Raw genomic sequence first — 12,690 nt, forward strand, 5'->3', positions numbered from 1 at the left:
CAAAAATCATCGTTATATCTTCAAATTTTCACAGTGAAAATTTGAAATTATAACGCTCATTTTTGTTGTTTGACTTCTAAATTAATATTAAGTATCTTGTCTACTTTCATGCTTTAACACTGCGTCTGCAGAAAGTTTTGACAAAACTTAGTTCGTCAACCTGATAGAGAATCCAACTTCCAGGTATTACTGCATATATAAAACGAGAACTTGTTAATTACTATTAGTAAACTTGATTGAACTTTTTTAACATCATATTTAAAGCGTTTCGAATCTAACTCGAGCGATAACTCTGGAGTAACCTGGTTTTCGTATGAAGAGGTTTTATTATTTTTTTTTTATTTGTTAAATAGCAGATTTACTCTAGAATACGATTGTAAAGATTTAAGTTGTTTAGGCTTACGTAAATTATGAAAATTGTAATTTAAATTTGAGTTGCATATTATTTAAATTTAAATATTACTATGCACAGGATTATATCACGAGGTTACAGAACACATACAAGTTTCTAGGAAGAGCAATACGAATAGAAATGGGTCACAAAAAAGAAAATTTCATCCATTCTTGCCAGTTTGAAGATCGCCCCTGCACAGGCCTGTAAGTACAATCCATCATTTATGTTTAATTTTCTCTAACTGCCGTGTAAATTAGGGAGCTGTACATGTGTGTACTTTCCTTAAAGAGATAGTACTAAAGGCTTATGCTTGTTCTGACACTTGCAAATGACACTTCCAGCTACACTCGTCCTGCGTCAGGGTCCTCACATGTGCTGTTAGGCAGCAACGCCAATATTTTCGCATAACGCTCTCTGTCTCTAATTCATTGGCATTTTTGTGCATAATATATATCGGAAACCGAGTTTTCGAAATGTGAAGAATGAAATCTTAATTTTATTGAATGTCAGCTGCAATAAGATATATAAAATTAGCCCCTCTTTTATTCGGACAGTACTTCTCTTAATACAATATTATAATTTATGCTTTAACATGAATTGCAATATTGTATTAAGCGAAATGCCTCCATACCTAAGATTTTTTAAAAAATTTAAATCTTAGGTACCTCCAAACCTAAGGAATTTTTAAACAAAATAGAATTTAAATTATTAAAAAATATTTTTCTTGGTATAATTTCAAATGCATTATAATCTGTTCTCGTAATCCCTCATTATCAAATAATTAACAAACTTAAAATGCCGTACATGGAATGGAATTTACTATCTTTGGTTATTAAAGGTCCCCATTCGGATTATTTTAAAAGCAATATTAAAGTAATCTTTTGATCCTGAAAATTAATAAGAAAATTCTCAGGAAGGGTTTTCATTATAATTAGGATCCAAATTAATAAGAGCTGCAGATAAGTAAAATAAATCCGTATATACAGAGCGAATAACTATTGTAGACATTTAACAATGCATTAAGCTACATTTAGTTGATATTCTTAGCCGAACACGGCCTATATTCTGGACATGGGCTTAACAAGGGACTAAGATGAAACCTGAAGGATATTATCCAATGTTGAATAATGGCATTTCCGAGCTTCGAAATGGTCTTTCCACTTCATTCCATAAATATTGAATAATATTGAAGTCAGGGAACTGAGGTGGTTGATTATGTGCTTCATAATAATTTGTGTGTGAGCGTCATAATAATTGTGCACAGTGACAAAGCGCTCAGTTTTATTGAAAGTAACCACCTTCATTAAGAAACACCGACGAAGAATCAATTTTATTTCGTGACATATTCTCATGCTGTCATCTGCATCACGGAATAGAAAATTAGGTTCATTGTATGAGATCACTTTTCTTTCTCAGTTGTTAGGAGTCCATTTTCTGGTGCTCCTAATTTCCTGCTCATCAGTGATTGCATGGGAATCCTTGATGATTTCTTGTTGTTAAAACATTTTCGTTGTTATGCCCATTGTATTGTGCGTTCGGATATCCTTTTTAATGTACTTGAATTGAACTGAGCTGAAATTGAACTGAACTGAGCTGAATAGTTTGTTGTCACCCTTCTGGCCCTGCAAACGGTTAGAGCCATTTGCCTTTCGCTTCTTTCTTTCGCCACATTTTACGTCCAGCATTGTCTTAATTGGCTAATGTAGTTTTGCTGTACTGCCGCTGTCTAAACTCCTAAGACACTGCTGTACAAGAAAGACTTATGAAATTAGTCATTTTAGACTTGCTGAAACCATGGGTTCTTGCACCACACGATCATACATCGTAGAGAGTCACCCAAATCTTTCTTTCATCTTACTCGTTTTTACTCTAATCACAGTGCTAACTATTTCTTCTTTCTTCTCAAGATATACGTGCCTTTTATAAGCAATTATGGCTGACTATATGTCATTGGCAGATTAAATGATAAAAAAAATGGGTGATTTTAAATATTTTTATCACAATCTATATATAGTACCTCACATGTAATATATCACAATCCGGACTCTTACAGAAGTGTTTAGTGCAGCTTATTGCATTTAAGCATGAATTTTGCTCCCATTCGTCACCTCTACTCCAATATGCTTTTAAAACTATATTGTTTATACTTTCTTGACCCTCCTATAATTATTCTGCTTTATTTCTCGAGCCAAACTCATCTGTTAGTCGTGGGAAAGCAAATGGAAAAACAAGATTTTTAAAATTTCCAATCTTCTTTATGAAACTTTCCCAGTGATCTGGAAAAGACTGCCTCATCCTCACACACGCAATAAAAACTTTTGAGATCAAAAAGCACGATGAATCACATTTAACTCCTTTGTTTGAGTCTACCTGTTACAAAATAGAATATTTTTCAAAGTCCTTTCACAGTACTTTTTGATGCACTTTTGATTGCTTTCATCACGTCGAAAACAAAACATTTTATTTTAGTCCTACAGAGTTTTGACGTAAGGCAGTGACAAAAATTAAAAAACTTAAAAAAATACTAAATATGAGATTTCTTGAAGAACATAATTATCTTTTTTCTTAGCATAGGACAGTATTTCAACTACGAGTATACCAACTGTTTCACTATAAACGCTCGCTGGGTTGATGAAAATGCCATGCCTCTGAATGCCAGTATGTTCCGACCAAGAAGTGGAAGATCCTCAGGTAACAGATGCATATAAGTGTACACGTTTCAACTTATCAGTATTATATTTCTCTCTCAACGAATAAAAATATGTATGCATATATTCTATATATACATATACTCTTTTTTTCTCCTAATTGTTTAAATTTATTTTTCCACATTGATATTTTCAATCGCACAGATGCAAATTGTGATTTTGAACAATTCGTATACTAAGTTTTATGTTACTTAATGAATGATTAAAGTCCATTCTCACATTTTAATTCTCTCTGAGTACAATTATCTCTATATTCAAGTAACGTCAAGTGCAGAAAATAATGTAATACAGGCTAAATGCAAGGTTCCAAAGTACGTAATTGAGAGACTGAGGCTCATTTGCAAATAAATAGATTGCCAGAGGTGGAGTTATTAAAGGCCAACTGCTTTTGTTTAATTTCAAACTACTGCTTGCAGTCAGTCAATTTCTGAATAAAGCAAGCACTTAAACTAACGCACAGATTTATAAATGAAAACAACTTTATTTGCTAATAGTCTTTGTTGCATTGCAAAACCTAAAATAAACAAACACAAAATATGCAGCTTACAGTACAATTTCAACTTCACCATACCAACATTAAAACAAAAAAGACGGAAACTGAGCTATCTATTAACCCAAATTTAATTCTAAGTAAAAACTCAAAAACTAAATTACGCTTAGAGAACTTCAAATCCTCTCAACCACTTTTACTATAGAGACCTCTTGAAATAATCTTCTTACATGTAATAAGTAACTCGCGCATAAACCACTTGACGGCAGAAACCGATCGCTGTGAAACAAACCATTTTAAATCAATAAATTATATTCGTACTTCCCATGCACCCTTCTACTAAGCATCTAATTTATAATATCTCGTATTTTCCAAATAGAATGGTACGTATAAATGAACCCTTTGACAGGAAAAATGAAACTGTAAAAATTATAATTTAGTTAAAAATTAGAATAAGCCTTCCAGAATTATAAGTAAACACATTATGAAGTATATACTAACATTGCATTTACTTTTAGAAATATTTGTGAATGAAATTCAAATTGAAAGGAGTTCGTAAACTCTTATCTAATTAAAGTAAAACAAGTGTCGCCAGGCAGTTTAACTAAATGAATTGTACAGAATAACTAAACGCATTTCAGAAATAGGAAGAGAATAATTCACAATAACATTCTTGTCGAAAGAAGATCATATTATGCCTCAAAAACTCTTTTTAATATCTACCTGTGAAATCTATTATTCAGCAACGTCACCTCTCATTAGCATTTCTCATGCAGATAGAGTAATTATTTGCCAATGATGTCCATTTTTTATCAACGCAACTATGGGTAAATCTTGCAAGCCAATGCGAAAAAATCAACACAGTTTTTCTACGAATTGTGTACGCTTTAAAAACTTAAAATCTGATAGGTAAGTGAAGAACGATGCCTATCCATAAAACTAATCAGAAGTACTCAGGAATCATACTTTTCCAATATAGGGTAAAAACATCAAAATAAGCCTTTAGATAAATTTCAGTACCCTGTTCTTACATACAAAACCGCCTCCAGTCATTTTGCTTCTTCAAGCACCTTCTTTTTATACTCATTCCTCCTTAAAATCAAATAAATGTACAGTTCTATAACTCGATCGGTTCTATAACTCGATTCAAGACAGTGTTTACGTTCTCATATGTTACGAAAGCCAAAATCTCATATTGAGGCAATAAGGCTGCCTACATTAATATCATAAATAGTTATAAAAGTCACCAGCGAACCCTTAATTATCTACATTAACGGCTAAAATAAATGGCAGCATAGAGATTTCATCCGACATTTATAACACAGATCTGACAAAATCCTATGGAAAAGTTACTAATATCGAGAAACCACCGGCTTCTAAACTGTATTAACTTATACTAAAATGTCCTGTAATAAAACAACCATGCCCTCACTTAATCTTCAAATCCAATTTCATTTCAGTCCTATATGCTCAATCTCATCATAATCATCCATTTACAACTCGCTAAGTTCTGCTTCAAGTCACAGATCAGCATTACTAAGCAAATGGGCTGAATAAGGGGTTCCGCAACACCCGCAGCTGATCCCCGCGTTAACTTTTCTTAAATCTTTCTTAATTACCCTTAAATCTGCACGGTACGCAACACTAGTTACAGTGCGATTTGTGAGAGAAGTGAAAGAAGAAACGACATTGGCAAAGGACCACTATACAACAAGCCTATGGTACTTATCAACGAAAATAGATTACATTTCCCATTGAAATAGTACTTTAACTTTTTTTAAATCAAAAAAATCCCCAATCAGCAGGTCCATGATAATTTGGCTGTTGCCAATTTCCTCTTGGTCAGACGTCTAATGACAACTGCTGACCATTCTTCTGCTCTGAATTCTGTTAATGCTTATGGCGCTTTCCTCTGGAAGAGCCAGACAGCGTTTGAAATTACTCTGATTTTCGCGTTCTCCAATTAATTTTCAGTAGCTTTCCCTCTATTCAGTAGTTTTCCCTCGACAATATTTACATTCCATAGAATAAATTATAAATACCACTAAAAGAAACCACGAAATTAAATTCACAATGCGCTTTCTAGTATATCCAGTGTTCTTACGTTAGCTTAACCCAAATTTAGAATTTAGAAATCTTTCCCATAAACAGACTTTACAAGCGTATTAATGGGTGTGGTGTATCTGCAAGCAAATGTTTCTGTAATTGGAATATTTTCGCGACGTATGAATGGAATTCCATATGAGATCAAAACCATAGCGTTACTTAAACACTTCATCGTCCGTAACGCGTCTAGCGTGTTCAAGTGAAACTTCTGCAGGGCTGCCGTAACGCCCCTCAAGCGGTCTTCTACATTTTAAAGTTTTTAAACGTTTAAAACGCTTTCTAAATGTTTACTTGTTTCAGTTTTTATTTTTGTTTGTTCTAATACCTCCTAGAGGGCTGCACTAATCCGGCATTCTATTTCTAATTGAATTTCCTCCGGGTTTTACGAATATTCGCAGGACAGTGAGAGACAGCTTCAAAGTCTACTCAGCAGAAAAAGAGAAAAAATGAGGTTGTGAATTGAAAAGACAATAAGGATATACGTTTGATGAATACAGTCTACAATAACTCTATCATTGATGTTGAAACACGGAAAAGAACTGTAAAAAAACAATAATTGTAAAATATTACAATTATTGTTGATGGATCAGATATTATCAAATTATCCTGCTGTTAGAAATAAGCAAAGATATTATTACTTTTCCATTATACTTTATTTCCTTATAATTTTACTTACAATTCATTTACATTCATCCACTATGAAAGTTATGTATATACAGAGAAAACAACATTACAAGCTGCGAAAAACAGAGGGCCGCTGAGGAGAAATTTTCGCGGACAGGAGAGGACGGCGAAAGGGTTAAATGAACATATATTAATCGATCGTGAATTTTTTACCCACTTAGTTTCTGTTTGCGTAATGTTCTTCTTCAATAATGTCCGTGTATTAGTCAAAGCGTAAAAAGAAAGTATGAGATAAATTTGTTAAAGCATCACGACAGGCAGGTAAATTTTAAAGAAACCGCAAGATGGGATCATGATTCTGAGTAAATAATACGATACCGAAACTGAAGTGAACAACTTTTAGTGATAAAAATTCCACAAATCAAATCTGGCAAATTTTTCAGTTTTAAAGAAGAAGGAGCAGATATTTGCATTATAGAGTTTACAAATATAATACAAACTATCAGGGATAAGTGATAAAAACATGGAGAAAACAGATTAAATAGTGCAAGCAACTTTCGATATTTTCTTATGTCACAAAAATAAGTACTTCGGTTAGTTCATAATTCTAGTAAGTTAAATTAAGATTGGAAAAACTTAATTATTCTAAAGCGCAATCTACTCAAAACATCTTGGAACTTACTAGAGACTGTGCACAATAATTTAAGAATTAGTTAAGAAATATCTCAACATATTTATTTCAGGCCAACAGCGCCCATCTCATTCATTTTATAACTCAGAGTGCACAATTATATCATCTGAAGAATGACCACATGTTCTATTCAAATACTATAATAAATCTAAAACGATGTATAAAATAAATTAAACTAATAAAAAAGAAACAGTTTTTCACAGACGATTCAGCGCCGCTTACCTAATTCGCATGCGCTACATCAGTTCTCACTTCGCGGCAAGGCAAAAATACATAAAAATTCAAAATATTTTCATTAAAAATTGAAAGATATAGGAAAACATAAAACACCAAGTACAGTTTAAACAATTTAAAAAAAAAATTTTTTTTACAAATAAAATTACAGTTTCTACGCGAAAACAAGCTAATAACTTAAATGATAATTCCAGAATGAATTAAGCATAATTTAATTCGCAATAATAAAAGAAGACGTTACTTTGTTGTTGCGAAGCTTAGTTTCTCTAGATTGGCAACAAATCCACTATTCTTCTAAGTTTCAAATGTAAACAAACATGGCTGCAGTGGTATACAAAAATTAGGTTTAGCCGCACTTAAACAACTTTTAAATTGTTGATAATCCTACAACTATAACATGCCGGTTAACTAAAAACATAAAAACCTTAACCGAAAGGTAAGAACAACATAATTCAATCATTTTTAAAGAAAGCAGTTGCACAATTTACACGCATATAAGAATAAAGAAATTGAGCTCGCTGAGCCGAGTAAAGGAGTGGACATATATATACATATATTTATATAATTTTGGTGCTGCCGATTGTGCAACCAAAATGGGAGGTGCACATCTACATGTTATAGCAGTCCTCTATGCAAAATTTCAACTTTCTGAGGCTCCTGGTTTTGAGTTATTCGAGATACATACACATATACGTACAGACGTACAGACGCCACGAAAAAAATCCCTTCATAATCCACTTTAAATCAGTTTTAATATTTGGGGGGAAGAGTTCTTTATTCTGTCCTTACATACAGCTGTCAAGCAAAAACATCAAACATCGTTAAATTGTATTCGATGGCGGTCAAAATGGATATTTTCGTTGAAATATGATACCCGAAATTTTTCTCAATTACAATACTTTCTTTTCATTCGTGCAAGGAAGTAAAAAAGGTCACATTATGAAAGAAATGCTACAGTCAAAAATTTGTTTAATTTCTGTCTGCATGATGAACAAACCACTGTTATTTCAGCATTCCGTTAAGTATTGTTACGTTTTTCTCTTCCTGACACCGGTTGTTACGTTATTTTCTTCCTTCGGTACGTTCGTTACGGGTTCGTATGGATTTGGAGTGAATAACGACGACACTTGATGAAATATCGAAACATCAATACCAGATAGCTCCAAACTCACTTTTACAGTCGTCGAATGGTTATAAACACGCTGACACGATCAGCGACACAGCCTTCACACTATCAAGCAATAACGGTGGAGACAGCTTCACTGCAAAGCAGTACAGCTCCCGACTCTACTTGGTCGTTCTCGGAACTCCACGTACTCTCGAGACTCTCTACGCTACAACTCGCGATGCACTCGACGACACACGAGAACAGCTCCCGACTCTTCGGTTCAGTCGTTTCCGGAGCTCAACACGTTCTCACGACGATGCACTAACCGCGATACACTGACAGACTCCTTCGGTGCACTTGACGACCCACTCGGCACTCACTGCCCGGCTGTCAACTTGATCGACTCCGCACGGACTGACTCGCTAGACGAGACAAACACTAACTGACTGTGGACCAGCAGGGTTTATATAGCTTTCGGCTTGTGTTCGAGAACATTCTAAGCTAAACCTGTAAGAATTCGTTCCAAAAGGTTCTCCATCCGTCCATGGCATATCTACAATTTTGTCGCCAAATGGGCGGTTTCTCGCCAAATGTAGCAACCCTGCCTCCCCTTGCCGTTTTATGGCAACCCTAAAACTGCTTTGCGGGGAAGCTATCTTACCGCGCCTGGACATTTCATAATAATATACTACACACAGGTTAATGACAATTACACATTAATTTTAAACGTAATTTTGCGTATAAAAGAGTATTAAAATCATTGACACTTCCCTTCCAAAACAAAACTATGACTTGTACAACATGAGCTCAGACACGCGGCTGTGAGAGCTCAAGACGCTGTGAGAATAGTTTTCATTGTTCAGAGTGCAATCTAACCACTCCGTTTTCACCTCTCAAATTTTACCCCATCTTGTTTTGCCAGGAGCTACATGTTTATTTATGAAACAAGTTATTATCTGTATTTAAATTATAACGTTTTAAAATTTTATTATTCAAATAATTAAGAAACTTTTTTTAACAGAACTTTCAATTATGCTCAACCTGGAAACACACGAATACAGCGTAATGAATCCAGTAAAACGGGCCAGGATGACAATTCATTCGGCAGATACTATCCCCAATCCACAATATGATGGTGTCAGCCTCCAGCCTGGCTTGACTTACAACTACGGCGTTCGAGAGGTTAGAAAAAAGTATTTATTGTGAATTTTATTTTCTTTACTTTTAATTCTAAAATATTCCCGTAGCATTCAATACAATATAAAATTAATGAAATGTATTAAACTTTAAAGAAACTTCATATCTGCAGTATTTGCCACTTCTTGAAGTTACCGTTCCTTGACTAATATGATTTTGAATTGACTTTTCAAATTTCAGTAGCATACATATGTAGCGAACTGAATGTTTCTCCGTTTAGTCAAATGCGACAAAACATACGAGATCTAAGGAAAAATATATCTTTATGGTGAGCTTAAAAACCGAATGGTATTTATATTTTGCATGTCAGGAAAACCACGACGAAAATCAACCCCTTCTCTGGTATTCGATCCTAATTCGCACGACTGCTATTCGGTGAGTCGGCCATTGGTTGCATAGTAACAGAGTTAAGAGGAAATTTTTATAGTAATTTACAAGTTAACCAACATCTTTCGAAGAGCATTTTTCAAACTGTTTGTTATGTTTCTAAATTTCTAAGATTTTTTATTGTATTGCACTCACACTTAAACATAACCACTAAGAAAGCGATAAAAAAAATCAGCATTTTGTGAAATTTATGCAAAAACTAAAACTTTAAACTGAATTAAATAAAAACAGTAACCAGTTTTGACAAGAAAATAATATGATAAACCCTATTTCTGACTTTATGTTATCCATACTAACCATAAGCATCAGTGAAGTAAAATAATTGGAAAATATTGATGCATTAGTAATATTTGTCCAAATACGTTATTCAACACTCAAAAATTTTAAAAAATACATGCATTATTGAAGGAAAAATGTTATAATTTAAATTCTCTTTGGTTAATTTTTTAACTCCTATTCTACATCATGCATAATAATATACAAACTCTGAGTGCGAAATTTCAAGTGATTCTATAAGGAATGTTTAGAACTATCATAGTTGCTGTGAACATAAATCATAAAAAAGTTAATAAAAAAATCCCGTTTAAAATTTTCAGATTAACGTTACATGACATAGTGTATGCCCAACTATTTAGGTTGTCCAACAAAAAGGAGAAAATACATATTAAAAATAATTTGTCCGATTCTCCTGACATATTGAAATGCTTTAAATCATTTAATTAAAAATATAACATAAAAGAGAATGAAAATTCTATCTTTAATTTGCTCTTTAAACTTCCGGTGGGGTATACAGTAACTTCCAGTTTGTAATCTCTCAGGAAAACTGGAATGTCTCCACTTCTAATTATCATACCAAGAGAAGAAAAGATGCGTTTGCTAGCTAAAAATGTGTCTTTTGAAAATGCTAAACAAAACAATTTGAGATTTTTACCAAAATTAGCCTTTTGAACGAGGTCAGTTACATCATAAGGTATTTTCTCCCTCTTTACAGCATGCCCTCGTGGTGTAACGGTAGCACACTTGGTGCGTATTCGAGAGGTTCGGATTCAATTCCGCATTGTACATTTTTCACGTCTCCAGCATAAAAAAAGTAATTACTGTACAGTAGCGCCCGAACTAGAAAGTGGTGGCTTATAATTCGTCCCCGCTAAGATTTGGCGATTGGGAACTTTAATCCCTAATCCCCTTTGAAAGGGGTATATAAGGTATTTTCTCCTTCTTTTACTCACGGGTGCAGAACTCAATCTAACACGACACAGGACTGCTAATGTCTCACAGCTTTCACGTGAGCTGTATGATGCCACTTGAGCCCTAGTTTCGCGGTCTACAGTTGCCCGAAGCCTTCATTACCTATAGTTTAGGGCTGTATGCCAGAAGTACCCGCAGTGACTATCCCGCTCACTGCTGCACACAAAACAGCGCATTTAGCATGATGCAGACAACATGCACCTTCAACCAGACTTCAGTGGTGCACCGTGCTTTTTGTAGATGTGTCGAGATTCAGCCTGGACTTTGGGCGTACCTCTATCTGGAGAGAGCCTGGAACACACCATCCCTCCCTCATCAGGGAAATGGATCATTACAGTGATGGCGGGACATTCTTTGGGCTGGCATTATGCTGGACAGCCGTACACCTGTGCCTGTGTTTGAAAGACTCCCTGACATCTATAAGGAAGTGATCTTAGCTGGACTTTTTAGGGAGCAGTTTGTCCTAGGTTCCTGTTAAACTTATGCGTAAAGGTAAAGTTATACGTAAAGCTGTATGAAACTAGTAATATTAACAGTTATGAATAAAAGAAACAAAAGTAACCAAAAATGTTTGTCCGGATTATATTAATTAAATTATTTGATTAACATTTTAAATAAAATATTAGCTGCGTTAGCTCTGGATTATAGTTTTGAAAGTTGACTGCAATAAAATTATTCTGTTTCATGCTTTTTTATGTAATCTTGTAATGAGGAAAACTCTTGTTCCAACACAGATCAAAATTTCAACGAAGAACCAACTCTACATATCTCGCTGCTTCTGAAAGCGCTTTTACTTCTTCACTTCTCCTTCCTTCTTGCTGACACGCATCGCCCATGCGTCATTTCTAGATTAATTCATATCCTAAATGACTTTTACATAACTTTGTTGACCTAAATGTAACTAAAACAACCAATAATCGTTTCAGAACATTATTAATTATCCAGTCAAATGCATTTACGCAACAAATGCCTTGATTAGTCCATTTCTGAATTAAGATTTCACCCTTAAACAAGGCACTTTGCTTTTCCCCTCTTCGGCCTAATTCGACTGCTGCTCGCTGCTTCTCTTCTTCCGCAAAGCTATCAAATATTTAATTGTTTCGAAACATGAACGAGTAGACAGCCAAGTTGTTTGTGGCCGCAAATGGCAACTGAAATATAAATCAATATGTAATTTGTCTCGGCTGCCAAATTTGCTGTTCATTATGAATCAACATCTACGCAATCAATGTTTCTGCATCATTACATCATTACACACACACACACATATATAGAGAGAGAGAGAAGGGGAGAGGGAGAGAAAGAGAGAGGACACAAGTCCAAAATCCTTATGCCCAGTGATAAGAGAATTCTCGGCTCACTGAACCATGCCATTTAACTCAGCTTCCTTGAAACACCCTGAGATTTTCCTGTAGAAACCAGTCTCGCAAGTCTAGTCAGTTTGGGCATACAAATTAACTTGCAATAAAACAGCCCTCAGAACCTAGGCAAACAAGGACCAAC

At 34.5% G+C, this 12,690-nt stretch overlaps 1 protein-coding gene across 3 annotated transcripts in view; it reads left to right on the plus strand.

The window, feature by feature from the left end:
- LOC118191601 (degenerin mec-10-like) overlaps positions 1-12,690 on the plus strand; it is a 174,781-nt gene that overhangs the window by 102,045 nt on the left and 60,046 nt on the right. For all 3 annotated transcript variants that reach the window (XM_085813952.1, XM_085813951.1, XM_085813950.1), the window contains exons 2-4: positions 473-597; positions 2,964-3,085; positions 9,377-9,537. In XM_085813952.1, coding sequence (XP_085670078.1) covers positions 473-597; positions 2,964-3,085; positions 9,377-9,537 — 408 coding nt within the window. The remainder of the gene's footprint in view (positions 1-472; positions 598-2,963; positions 3,086-9,376; positions 9,538-12,690) is intronic.

This window comes from Stegodyphus dumicola, chromosome 3, assembly GCF_044657685.1.
Source record: "Stegodyphus dumicola isolate Sdum_Otavi_A_Nest chromosome 3, ASM4465768v1".
Lineage (NCBI taxonomy): Eukaryota > Metazoa > Arthropoda > Arachnida > Araneae > Eresidae > Stegodyphus > Stegodyphus dumicola.